Source organism: Akebia trifoliata, chromosome 16 (assembly GCF_017979445.1).
Source record: "Akebia trifoliata isolate Shusen 1 chromosome 16, ASM1797944v1, whole genome shotgun sequence".
Taxonomy (NCBI): domain Eukaryota; kingdom Viridiplantae; phylum Streptophyta; class Magnoliopsida; order Ranunculales; family Lardizabalaceae; genus Akebia; species Akebia trifoliata.
In genome coordinates this window covers 12,899,673-12,913,597 of record NC_141390.1, presented here as the reverse complement: position 1 = coordinate 12,913,597, position 13,925 = coordinate 12,899,673, and the positions used below count along the sequence as shown (strand labels likewise).

At 35.1% G+C, this 13,925-nt stretch overlaps 1 protein-coding gene across 10 annotated transcripts; it reads left to right on the top strand.

The window, feature by feature from the left end:
* The first annotated feature begins 2,857 nt into the window (after positions 1–2,857).
* On the top strand, positions 2,858–9,578 carry LOC147382593 (suppressor of mec-8 and unc-52 protein homolog 1-like). Of its 10 annotated transcripts, none has more exons than XM_086429260.1 (8): positions 2,858–3,540; positions 3,687–3,800; positions 4,048–4,149; positions 6,394–6,483; positions 6,597–6,621; positions 6,713–6,816; positions 7,196–7,282; positions 7,369–9,578. In XM_086429260.1, exons 4-8 carry the CDS (start codon positions 6,472–6,474, stop codon positions 7,414–7,416), a joined length of 276 nt encoding a protein of 91 aa, XP_086285386.1. In that variant the 5' UTR covers positions 2,858–3,540; positions 3,687–3,800; positions 4,048–4,149; positions 6,394–6,471; the 3' UTR covers positions 7,417–9,578. The 10 variants fall into 10 exon arrangements, 9 of the variants coding, with proteins under 9 accessions (XP_086285386.1, XP_086285387.1, XP_086285382.1 ...); XM_086429256.1 differs by having other exon boundaries at positions 2,861–3,540; positions 6,394–6,621; positions 7,369–7,422; positions 8,979–9,578; XM_086429258.1 differs by having other exon boundaries at positions 2,870–3,540; positions 6,553–6,621.
* Positions 9,579–13,925: the final 4,347 nt, after the last annotated feature.

Sequence of the window (13,925 nt, the reverse complement as noted above, 5' to 3'; positions counted from 1 at the left end):
GACTACTGAGAATCAAGGGAAGATAATTTATGGAATGATGTAGAGAATCACTATTCTGGATTCTGAAGTTAAAAATATATCTAGTGCTCAAAACAAGAAGAAAGGGGAAAGTTCAAACATGAGGTCCACCAACCAAATTAGAGATAACCACATAGTGGAACTTAGCTTCATGATTCAAACTCATATCGCTCGACTAGATTTCCCTTCATTTGGTGGGTCAAATCCCTTGGGTTGGTTATATCGTATAGAACAATTTTTTGTCCACCGACAGATTCCAAGGTCTCAACAATTGTTGATATCCTCCTTTGATATGAAAGGAAAGGCTTTCCCATGATTTTGGTGGATGAAAAGTTCTAGGGAGATCACAAGTTGGGAAGAATTTGCTCAAGCTTTGCTCATATGGTTTGGTCCTTCTCAATATGAGGACCCAACTGCATTTCTCTCAAAGCTTCATCAAATTTATTCGATGGAAGCCTATCAAACCCAATTCAAAGAGCTTGCTAACTGCATCGAAGGGCTTAATGAGTCTCTCGTGGTGAGCTGCTTTATTGGTAGATTGAAGGAAGAATTGGAATAGAATTCATATGCTAAACCCACCACTCTGACAGATGTAATAGGTTTGGCCCGAATGCAAGAAGAGAAGATTATGGTTCAACGATGTCAATTTCAACCAAATATGGGAGCAACCATGTTGACCAACATCCATGCCCCTTTTAAACTTTCATACCCACCAATCAAAAGGTTGACTCTGATTTAGATGAAGGAAAGAAGAGACGAAGGCCTTTGCATCAATTGTGATGAAAAATGTTCCCCTAGCCACAAATGCAAGGTTCAAAGGTTCTTCTTCATGGATGGAAATTGGCTGAAAGATGAACTTGATGAAAATGAAGGCGGTTGCGTCCATGTTGAAGGGAAAGAAAACCCAACTCTTTCACCTGAAATTTCTCTCCACACCATAGTGGGAACGCCTAAGCCACAAACAATGAGGGCGAAGGGACAGATGAGTACAATAACGCCCCCTCCAAGAACACAACTGGACACGTCATCACAGGCTAACATCGTTAAGAAACATCATGAAGATTTTCAATAGTATCAAGAAGTCTAATTAAAACTTATTTAATCCATAATAATCTCAATAGATAACTTAGAGGGCATCACTAAAATGGAAAACTCCATATTTTTATACATAAAGTTGAACTTTAACGGATACAAGTTTGGTTTACTTTAAATTGTACCAACATGAACAACTCCACTACCTTATGTATCAATTTACATAACCTATAGAAAAAATAAACTAAGAAGGAAGTACTACTTCAATCATTGGATTATAGTAGAACTTTCCCAAAACAGCCATTCTCCCATAATTTATACCACCAGATTTAAAATTCACACCAATGCTCTTGATCTGTACTTTCTCTACTTCCTCCTTGTTGTTGGTCCTCCCACTTATCCAACTTTGTCTTGTTGAAATTCTTCTACATATTCTATAATCCCTGTATTCTCTGTCTCCACATATTCCACAAAATATTCCTCTAGACTTGCAACTGATGTATAGATTAGGTGAGTGACAAGATAATTGTTATCCAACAGATGAAAGAATTAACAATGATAATCGGGAGTTTTTTTAATTATACTTAAACTTTATCTTACGAGATAGGTATTAAAATAATTTTTGTAATTACAGAAGAGAAACTCTTCACAACTTAGTGTGGTTTTATTGACAAATTGATGATTGTTCATACTTAATATTAACTACTTACCTAAAGAAACAAGTAGATTCTATATAAATAAATATAAATTGAACAAACAACACACAATGAATATGTATTTCAAACATGACGGTGTATCAGATAAGTGTTATGAGTTTCATCACTGAATTATGCCTCAGTCGGGGATCCCAAATTTATCAATGAAGGATCATTAATGTTCTTTCTTGATTCTACAATCGACCTAATCACATTGTATAGAGGGCCATTTCTCCGGCTCAAGATGGCCATTTATTGGGTCAATCGGTTTGGCTACTATAAATTTTTCTTGATCATTGGGACAGTCGTCTTCCCCCTGTATATCAGGCCAATCATATGAATCCCATTATGATCTATATTCATATACCGCATTATATTGCAATAAGTAAAATAACTTTCCTTGGAATCATAAAATCTTTTACTCAAAAATTAAAGATATCGTAACACATACGTGGATTCATCCCAAAGTGCACCCAAAACCTTACTCTTAGTTGATCACATCCAACTCACTTTGAAACGATCACGTCCAATCTCTCTTGTTGGAGTAGTAATCCACCACTCCTTGGATCGATCACGTTCGATAGTAAGGTCGATTACACTCTCTATTCTATCCGATAATCGATCACGTCCACTAAAACTACCCGCATGGGCTTTTTTTTTTCTTTGTACCCGTTCACTTTTCTTAAATCGATAAAAGTTTTCACTTAGTCAGGAGGTCCTACACCTACCCTCGGATGGTCTCCAACGACTTCGTAGTTTTCTGGAATGATCACGTCCATATTCATACACTAGAACGATCAGGTCCATCTTATACCTCTAGGATCTCTTTCCACGTACTTACATAGAATGGAACCTTCAACTTAACTTTTATAAGCACATATTTATAAATCCACACTTCACCCAGATTCGGCTTTTATCAATATCCTATGTTCACCCAACCCAACACTTATAAAAGACTCTTAGTCATCCGGTTTCTACACTATTTCATAAACAAACTCACACAACACTGAGTTCCCCATGATCCAAAAATTACATATAGTTTGGGTTCTCCTCATCCCAATAGAAAAGTTAAAAGCATGGGTCTCGTCCACCCAATAGAAAATTAAACACTAGTCTCTTCAACCTAACAAAAAAAGTAAATACGAGTCTCATCCACCCAACTAAAAAGTAAACATGGATCTCATCTACCCAACATAAAAATAAATTCGGGTCTCATCCCACCAACAAAAATGTAAATTTTCCATGTTCTTCATTTCATAATTTACAAGAAAATACAAAGTAAACATCACAAGTCCAATCCATTTACTTAAGGTATCACTTTCATTTTGGAACAACTCTTTTTCAAAAATTTCTTGAAGTTTCTGCATTGTCATTTACGGTGGTAGTGAGCAGAATTCTATGGTGGTACCATAGGATATGCATATGATCACTACAGAAAAACGATTTATTGCGACAAGTTTTAGTGACGGTCTGATACTGATTGTCACTGTAGACTCGTTTAAGACAAAATCGGATCTCACTCTATGTCTCTATCTCTTCGTCTAAAACCCTAAACTCTCTCTTTCTCTTCGTCTCAAATCTCAATTGAAAATAGCGTTCTCTTCGTCTCTTCATCTGAAACGAAAACAACCTTTTTGTCTCTACCTCTTCATCTGAAATGAAAATAACCTCTTTGTCTCAATCTCGAATTCTCTGCCTCTCTCTCATCTCAAACTCGATCTCTCTGTCTCTCATTTCAAGCTCGAAAATGAATTTGATGATTTTTGATGATTTTTTAGTTGAATCGATAGAAAAGGTATGTTTTCCTACATATTTTGATGATTTTTCAATTGAATTAACCCCTAAACCCTAGATTTTCTATTATAGAGTTTGAATTCTCGGTAGTGTTGATTCAAATTTTTGTTCGATTACAAACCCTAAACCTTTGATTTTATTTTCTAGGCTTTTAAGTCTTAACTACTTCAAAAGGAGTATTCCTTTCTATTGGGACTCTGACTTCTCTCAAGGCCTTATCTTTGCATGCAAATCGACTTAGTGACTTCCTACCAATCCGAGGTAAGCAATTTAAATTGTTGTCCAGTTTCATTACTAAATAATTTTTGTATAAAACAGATCCTTATTCATTGGATTACTCATTTCCCTACAAAAAATTGATATTTACTTTACTCTGAAATTCTCTTAAGTCAGCTAACATTTGTTGTTGTTGTTGTTGTTATTTCTAGTAATGTTTTATGAAAGATAAATATAATTACTTCAAATTTACTCATTTATGTTAATCTGCCATTTTTATGTATGGTTGAAGCTCGTCGGGTGGCTCTCACAAGAAGAACTAATGGCTCAGTTGCCTTCATTTTTGCCTGCTCTTTTTGATGCATTTGGGAACTAGAGTGCAGATGTTTGTAAAGTACCTATTGTTGACTTCGTTATAATTTGGAAAATTGATGTTTTTGTTCCTGTTCAATGCACCTGTGATTCAATTAACCTTAGAAGGTCTTTTGGTTGATTCAGATTTCTCAATGACTTTATCTTTCAAAATCTTTCCTTTTTTCTAATTATAATCCAAGGTATGCTGAATTTTTAGATAACCTGAATGGGCATGCTATTTTATTGATGAAGTCTCATTGATACTTAAATTTATATCAGTTGAGACTTAAATTGCTGCTTCCGTCCCTTTTTTATTTTTATTTTAATCTTGGTTTACGCTTATTTGGTTTGCATAGACTGTTGTTTTCTGTTTGGTGGACATATATATAATGCTCAAAAAAGCATTCTTACCATACTTGGAAGGGCCACTAGGTTGTAGTACAGTACCCACCAAAAGCATATCAGTTGGGTAATCAAAGCTTTGCCACACGAATTGATCTTGATTATTGTGAAAGAACCAAATTACCATTTGGAAGAAGTTTGAGGTCAATGACACCCTTGTTGGCTGTACCGGTTTGCCAAACAATATGCCATCAACATCGACTAGGACTAGATTGCCATTACTACCAAAGGTCAGAGTGGCATTCTCGTGGATGGGTTTACCACGATTAATTAGCCTCCCAAACCCATCGCATGAGTGATTCAGAACAAGGGGTATCCATACGTAATGCGAGGGTGTAGGCATTTGGGGTAGTGTTATAGAAGCAAAGCGTGAAGGGAGAGTTGAAAACATCTAAAACTCGGTAGTTTCTATCTTACTATATGATGTATTCTCCGAATTCTCCTTGATTGATAAATTTGAATGCCTTGGAATGAGGAACAATGGCTTGAGAAATAGAGGAAAGGATGAAGAGGAAAAGGAATATGAAGGAAAATGTGAGTGAAAGTGAAGAAGACATTGTTGGATGGCTCTGTGTTATCTCCCTTCGACAGATTTATTAATAAAGGATCAAGTCAGAACATTAAGTTTGAACCTGGATAATGGGTCTCTTTCTATGGCTTGTTATTGTAATGAAGAGCCAATATTAGACTTTGACCACAACTCTTCATTATTTATTTATTTAGATTTTAAATCATTATAATCTGACTATTCCACGTGGCAAACTCAATTGACTACTCTGACTTGACAAGTTCGAAACCGTAGATCTACTCTCCTTGGGATTCACGGCTGTACTTTCCCATAAAAAAATGTATCTCGAGGGAACTGTGTATCCTAAGGAGCACAGATCTATGCTTCCCCTACTTGTCACGTAGTCGATTGAGTATGCCCATGAGATAGTCAGATATCACGCTCTTCGATTTTATAAGCAGTCATCAACTTATAGTTAAAAACTATACCCTTCAATCATTTTCTAAATACATGTACATAAGCAATGGCAGTCTTGCTTCTCATTTATATAGTAAGTACAGATCTACTCTTTATTTTTATAAGGAAGAATTATTAGAAGAGTAAACAAAAGATTTCTTTCATGGGAGCTCAAAGTGATTAGACGTATCCTTTGTAGTCTTTTTTTCTAGTTACTTGCCCTACTTTACTAATAATGTTTTGTTACCCATTTAATAAACATGGATGCATGTGTTTGTGTCTGATGATGATAAGAAGTTTCACAGTAATCCTTAGGAAACCTGGCATGTTGATACATCCAGTTTTCATGCATATTTTTGAGAAATATATTTTTAAAATTCTTTAGTTCATGAGAAGTTTATTATAGAGAATGAATGTGTTTAGACGGGTATCGTAAAAAGTTTATTAAAAACTAGATTTTCTATTAGATAGGCTTTTAATTGAGGATTGAATTTGAATTTTGGGTATGAAGCGGTGCCCATGTAGTGTCCACTTTGCATTGAGATAAGAGAATTTGTAAGAACCTTCAATTGTTTATATGAGTCTTATGTCCAGTCTCTAAACATCCCTTTCTCTTTAGATAGTTAAAAAAAAAAAAAATACAACAATAGATGCCTGATGTTTGCACTACACGAAAATGTTACTTGTTACCACCTCATAAACACCAATTTCAATTTATCTTGATTGAAGTTCTCAGCATCTTTGTCTTTCCCAATCAGTTGGGTTACCCTAGATTATGGGTATGTCCTATGACATGGTGCTTTAAAACCATTGATATGGAACCGATTGATTTTACTTCTTACCTACTTTCTTCTTCTTCTTCTTCTTCATATGGATTTTATATGTTTATTTATTGTTGTTAATTTATCATGTTGGCAGGTCAAGCATCTCTGATGCAAAGGTTGGAATTGCTCTGAATGAGAAGTTCGTGAAACTCGTGTCTTCGTATGATAATGAATGGGGTTACAGGTAATTTCACTCTCTAAATGCTTATATTAATTATCACTCTCATGAGTTTTTCTGCTTTTGCTGCTGAAGTTACTGTGGTGCCACCTTCACATTTAATGGCTCTGATTGGTCAGGCTTTGAAACGGCAACAACACCAAGGTAGTAATCTCTATGAGTTTTTCGGGTCTTGTGGGATAAAAAATTGCATTTTCATTCATCTTGATGAACCATGGTGCTATGGCTATTTCAGGTTTGCTGCCCCCCGGAACACAGTTTGATTTGTTTCGAGGGACAACTGTAATGAAACAAGATGAAGATAATATGTATCCAACTACTCTTGGGCACACAATCAAGGTAAAGTATAGCCGCATATATTTTCTTGTTAACACATTCAATGCCATCTATTCTAAAAGTGTAAAATTTATGCAACCGTTATGTGTATGGGGTGTTATTTAATTTAGAAAGGGTGCTTGGCTGCATGTTACTATGTTTCATTGTTGCTTCTAATCAAAGGATAACTTTGTGTTTTTATTTTTTTTGAGTTGTATAAAAAAACATAGAAGTGCACACATGCTGGTTGTTCGGTTTATACATTTGACACTTCTCAATTTAACCATTTTGTTTCAGTTTTCAATTTTTTCTCCACTATGACATGACCCTAATTATATAAGCTTAAACATATTTCAACCATTTATGTTTTCGCCTTAATAGGTTTGGGGGTGCCTCCATGTAGTTTGGGAAGAAAAGTCATCCAGAATGTGCTCGCTTCTCGCCTGATGGGCAGTACCTTATTTCTTGCTCTGTTGATGGATTTATTGAGGTATATTTTACGGAAAAATATTCTTATTATGGATGTATTTTTGTTTTGGTTCATCATATTCTCTCTGATTTGTGGAGTCATTCTAGGTTTGGGACCATATAAGTGGGAAGCTGAAGAAGGATCTTCAATACTAGGCTGATGTGAGTTTTTTTAAACTTGTTATATCCACAATGTAGATGCCTCTCAAATCTACATATTTTATTTGTTGACTTTCCTGCACCAATAACAATTAACCATGATAACACATTACTGCTTTTACTACTACAAACATTTCCTAGTGTTTTATCCAGGCATGATTTTCTTAATTTTTGTTTGTAGCAATTTACATGCAACTTTGTCATTTGTTTTGTGGGATTACCAATGAAATTCCTAGTTAGAGATACTCATTTCAAAATTTTAAATTCTCTTTACCAATTTTTCTGCTCATTTCACTTACATAATAGGATTCGAAACCCCATGAAACAATGAATTCCTTGGGGTCACCCTCTAGGGCTTGATTGACTCTCGACTCCACTAGTTGCACGTAGGACTTTCCAAAGGGGTAGTACATAAATCAATAAACTATTGCAGGATGCTTTTATGATGCATAATGATGTTGTTCTTTGTGTCAATTTTAGTAGAGATTCAGAGATGCTTGCATCTGGATCGCAAAATGGAAAGATTAAGGTTACTCTGATTATGTACTTTTGGCTTTTACTGAATTTTCCTCGATCTATTTGTGCATGTGGTAATTCTTTGGTCTTTTTCTTCCTTTTGTTTCTATTGCTATGTTTTTTGTGATAGTTTGTGCCATTAACAATTCCATTTCATTATCTTTTATGTGACCTATTTTTGAAGGTTCGGCTATGCATAAGTGTTTTTTACTTTTAGCTGGTTACTTACCCCCTACCCTTGACACTAAGATAACACTTCTAGGCTTGTCGTCCAAAAACTTGTTCGAAAATATGGTTATGAAAGGATCATCGGAGTTTGTTGTTAGGTATGTGACCAAATATGATTGTTTAATTCCTATTGACCATAAACTAAAATACCCTTGTAGGGCTAGTGGAGTAAAAAAAAAAAAATTTATGAGTGATTTTTTTATTAGCACCACACAAGATTTGTGAAAAAGTGATTTTTTTATTGCCTGAATGTTCTAATCAATATCATAATCTGTTTTATTGCTTCCACTGAATACGTGTGACAAAATTGCTCGATTTGCTAACATCAACCTTGTAATTCCTTCTATTTCCTGCCATTTCCAACACCACCATTCCAAAACTATAGACATCAGTCTTCTCCATCAATGGACCACAATTCATCCCCACATTTCGGGTGGAGCATAGCCCGGTGTACCCATCCCATGTGTGTGTAAGGCATGACTACGATCCCTATTCAAGGCTAATGCCAATCCAAAGTCCAATACCTTGGGCTTGAATTTATCATCTAAAAGTATATTATGAGGCTTTATATCACAATGTAGTGTTCAACTTTGACATTCCTCGTGAAGATAAGCAATCCCCTTTGCTGTCCCAATAGCAATGTCGTAAAGTTGACTCCAAGTCAATGCTTCCTTCAATCCTAGCTTCTCTTGGAGAATGTATTTATCAAGTGAGCCATCCACCATGAATTTGTAAATAAGAGCTCTTTTCAATTGTTTGAAACAGAAGCCAAGAAGCCTAACTAAATTGTTGTGGTGGATTTGGCCGATGGTTAGGACTTCATTGAGGAATTGGGTCTCGCTTTGATCATTCTCACCAAGCATTTTAACAACGAGGGTGAATCCATTGGGAAGTTGGTCTTTGAAAACAGAACCAAAGCCATCTTGGCCTAGCTTTTAGGTGAAATTGTTGGTGTACTTCTTGAGTTGCTAGTAGGAGAATCTGGTTGGCCTTCCTAAGGTGTAATTCTGCAAGAAATTCTCTATGGAAGCTGGTGCAGTGTAGTCCCCTTCAAGGTAGCACCTTAGTATTTTCCCTTCTTCACCTTGAAACATACTTTGTTTCATGTTATGCTGCCTTTATTTGTTGTAAATGTAGCACACACAGGAACCACTACAACATTTTTGATGTACAGCGACGGATTTTTCACCGCTACAGAGTAATTTTTCACTTAGTAAAAGCTATTGCGGCGGTGAGCAGTGAACCAAAGATTCGATGTGGTTGCCTTGGTCACTAAATATAGTAGCAGATAATCTTTTTCGTTGTTGCAGGTGGTACATTTAGCGACGGATGTCAATATTCGCTACAATAGGTCAATTTTTTAATTAATAGAATATAGTACATATAGCAGCGGATCTTACTAGCCACTACAATATGTCGATTTTTTAATTAATAGAATATACTACCTATAGCGGCAGATCTTAATATCCGCTGCAATAGATTAGTTTTTTAATTAATAAAATATACTACCTATAGCAGCGAATCTTAATATCTGCTACAATATATCAGTTTTTTAATTAATAAAATATACTACATATAACGGCGGATCTCACTATCCGCTACAAGAGATCCATTTTTAATTACTAAAATCTACTACATATAGTGGCGGATCTTGATATCCGCTGCAATAGATCAATCTTTAGAAAATAGAATATAATACTTATAGAGGCACATAATATTATCCGCTGCTGTAAGTTTTTTTTTTTTTCATATAGATATATATATATATATATATATATATTATTTTACATTTAACCAATGTCCTCCAACCTACGAACATTGAAAACTCAAACAGAAAAGAGCATGCATAGAACAGAAAAGAGAAAAATGTAAAGCCTTTAGTATAATACTTAATATATAATATTATCCGCTACGTACATTGATAGCTCTTCTATTAGATCAAATTCTCTCTCAAATCAATAGAAGCCTTTAGTAAGACTATTGCCTAGTGTTCCTATATGTAAAATAAAATGCATAGAATAAAAAAGACATACAGCAGTCAGCAAGAAAACAATTCAAAGTTTGATATACCCAATAATCTCCACTTGTATCTACAAAATGCAAACTTTACTTTTGAAATACAAGTATTTATTTATTTATTGAATGACAAGTTGCAGAAACACTAGTATTGCAAAAAATGAAATCCAATCAAAGAGAAATGAAATATCAAGTGAATCCAAAGTTAACCATTTAGCACAAAGCACAGAGATAAAAACAGACATAATTGAAAAGTCACGCCATCAAAGTTGTAAATATACCGAAAGTTAATGATCTGCCTAGGCTTCTGTCCTTTACTTGTTTGATAACATTCAATCAGCAACTCCCTGAAATCCAAAGCTAAGCCCATCTTCAGCAAGAAGGTGAAGTTAAAACACCAAATGTTTGAACTTGCAAAATTAAAGATCTACAAAATCCATGTAATATTTAGATAGGGAAAGCACCATTTTATTCGATTAAAACAACCAGCTTATAATAATAAGTGTTTCTTGTTGTTCTTGAGATAATGATAAGATGACACAATAGTGGTAGTGGTAATGAAAATGGTAACATGATATACAAATAGTAGTAGTAATAGTAGAGTTGTTTCAAAAGCGACCTAATAATGCCATCATCCTCCCCATTTGATAGTGGTTTGGAGGAGATCTGTTTATGTCAAAAAGAGTACTGTCATGTAATGCTGTAGAAGTCAAAAATGCTGTCCCTTAAACAAATAAAGGGGTGGCATGCACTTCCCCTCTTCGAAACAATGTTGTGTACTGTAGAGAAGGGGAAGAAAAGAAGAATTTCAGAACATAATTGTGAATCACTGAAATTGAAATATCTTATTTAATGATAAGCTATTAGACATTAATAAATTAAGTTCCCGCACCTAAAACCAAAGCTAGTTGGAATAATGCATGATTAAATCTTTAAACAGATGACTAATCCATACCTTAACCATCGTTGCAAGAAGCTATTAAACTTTGTAGTACTAGGTTCATTATAACCCAAGAACCCTACAGACTTTTCCCTTGAGCATGAAATTTATCTAGTTCGACTGAATAAGTGGTCCAACCTTTAGCTTAGCAAGTTTATAGGCCAATTTGAACATTTCAGCCCACAATCCTATCCCCATATCATTCACAGCATACTTTTTCGTTATAATTTCAGAAGACCATCAAGGAAATGTTAAGCTATGGCTAGCAAAATTTACCAGCACTAAGCAAGCCAAAAGATAAGGGGGAAGGGGGGAGGACATGGGTCTATAAAATAGATATAATTTATTATTATTATTCATGAGAAAAAGCATTGGAGGAGGTATTTCTTGTAAAAGCTAACTTACCACATGCAAGGCAACCGTGATTTGCGGATAACCGAGTTTTCAAGTTTCACTTTTAAGGAAACCAGAAAAAAAAACTGTCCTTCATGTTTAAATTTAGAATTATCTAAAACATAATTTATAATATTTGAACAAGTGGAACAGCCCATTTTAATATTGGTTAGAACCCATATTCATATGGTTTTCACCCCTCACCAGTTTTTGAAGATGTCAAAAACGAAGTGTGTGGAGATAGTCCAACATTGCTTAAGAAAAGAGTTAGGCAGTGGGACAAACGTTGTCCATTTCCACTTAGCTATTACTTATGAGTTATGTAACACAAGACCAAACGATCCAAAGTATCGAGGTACACTGTCTTAGCACCACGTGTGCTTGGATGAAAGCATAGGTGCACATTATTGCAGAGTGGCAAGATGCATGTTGATCCGTTTGACCATGCTTAGTAGTGCTTCATGAAAAGGGTTAGACGATCAAAGCCATCTAATCAATGGCCTCTCTGGGAGATTTCTTGAGAAGCAGCTAGGTTCAGACCACGAGAACCAAAGAAAATTCGGTGCAAAACTAAAAGAAAATCGAAGCCAATAAATTAAGATAGCTTCAAACCCTTGCCACCTCCCCTTCTTCACCTTTCCACGTTTAACCTCCCTCTCCCTTACTCTTCTCCCATACCATATGATCTAGTGAGGCTTTAGCAGGATAGAGTGAAGATGCTCTATATATCCAAGATGGTTAGATGTAGTAAAATGGCAAAAGCTATAAATGCAGTTAGCAACACTACCTATGGTTCTTATTAATGCCGAAAAAAAAAACAGATAATTGGAAAAATAAAAAAAGTTTAAACCGGATTACTTAAAATAAAAAAACATACCGTATTACGTATTTAAGTAGTTATGAACAAAGCATCTGAGACAGAAACAGTTTCTATAAACAAAACTGTTGGGATTTACATACTCTTCAAAGTCCTCATCATGTAAACAGCAACAAACAGCACCCATAGTACACTTCTTTGACCTGTCAAAGAAGATAAATTTACAAGAAGAATAAGTATCTGAAATCGAAGATTGATACTTCTTCAATCCAAATTGAAGACTAATGTTGCTAGAGTTCTATGAGTTGATGTAAATGAAAACAAAAAACACTCAATTATATCCATGAGCTGATGTAAATGTAAAAAAAGAAAAAAACACTTGGTCTCGGCAAAGTGTTGTGAGCATATCCAATCTTGTTCTTGCAGAGCAATTCACAATCTCAGGGCTGCAAAAACGATACAACATACCGGCATTAAAATGGGAAATGATGAGAGAAGTAGTTGTCCCATCATGAATCTCCTATGAAAAAAAAATTGAATGAACAAGGAAAGCATAGCCATTCCAATTAATCACTATCTCTGGGCAATCATAGTATGGAAAATAGTCTAGAAAATAAAACCTCTGATAATAAGCAAATACCAAAAAATAAATAAATAAGCCTTTAGGAAGAATCATGCTTACAGCTGGAAGTTTATCTAATTGTGACCCAAACCCATATGGTTGGTCTCTCCCAACTCCCTGATTATCCATCTTTCTTGCATGGAAGGAAGCATAATCAATAGGTGATAAGAGCTGAATTTTGGTCCCTGAGGATTTTAAAGTCCTCTATTCTTCCAAAGTTCAAAAATTCATCTTCTAGTTGTTCCTTTGTAACAGATGGACTAATTACACCCCACAAATGTTTACCTGGTGTAACCTGCAAAATGAAATTCATAAGGTTTGTAATGCCAACAACTTCTAAAGAGTGGATACTTTTCATTTATAATACATACAGAGTAATGGGTTCCCCATGGGAAAATGTTGGAATGACACAAAGGTGACAAAAATGATTTGGTGGTGCACTCATAATTGTAGATACTTTTTATGTTTAGATACTAGGTGACATGAACCTCCTATAAAAGTTACCTTTTCTTTGGATCCGGTGCTTCCAGCCACATAGCAACCCATCATTTTGGTAAATTGTCCAACAAGCTGGCCAACTGCACCAGAGGCCGCTAACATGAACATTGAAAATTGACATATGAGTTTCTAATCTGCATCACCAACTCCCTTTAACTCCATATTCCTAGCAGTGACTAATGGTAAATGAAAACAAAAAGAAGTTAAATGCTATCCAATTGCAGTGCATACACGGGGAGTTGGAAAAAAAACACCTATCATGCATTCAATGAGTTACCGATGAGCAATTTCATTAGATCTCTAACAACTTTTTTTTTCCTGAAGAGTTACTATTTTAGTTATTCTTTTGTTGTCCAATTGTAGAGCATGGAAGCTATATACTTGTGAAATCAATAGCAACCATAAAATTGAGTTCAAATCCACTAAAGACATAGTCCAAAAAACTATATAGTGTTTTCCCGACAAACCCATCAACG

What these genes read in the sequence shown, in the direction of transcription:
- LOC147382593 (XM_086429256.1), top strand. Translation starts at nt 6,501, where the DNA reads ATGCTTATATTAATTATCACTCTCATGAGTTTTTCTGCTTTTGCTGCT. An exon ending in CTCTTGGGCACACAATCAAG is followed by an intron (nt 6,817 to 7,195) that starts GTAAAGTATAGC and finishes GCCTCCATGTAG; the next exon opens with TTTGGGAAGAAAAGTCATCC. An exon ending in CTGTTGATGGATTTATTGAG is followed by an intron (nt 7,283 to 7,368) that starts GTATATTTTACG and finishes GAGTCATTCTAG; the next exon opens with GTTTGGGACCATATAAGTGG.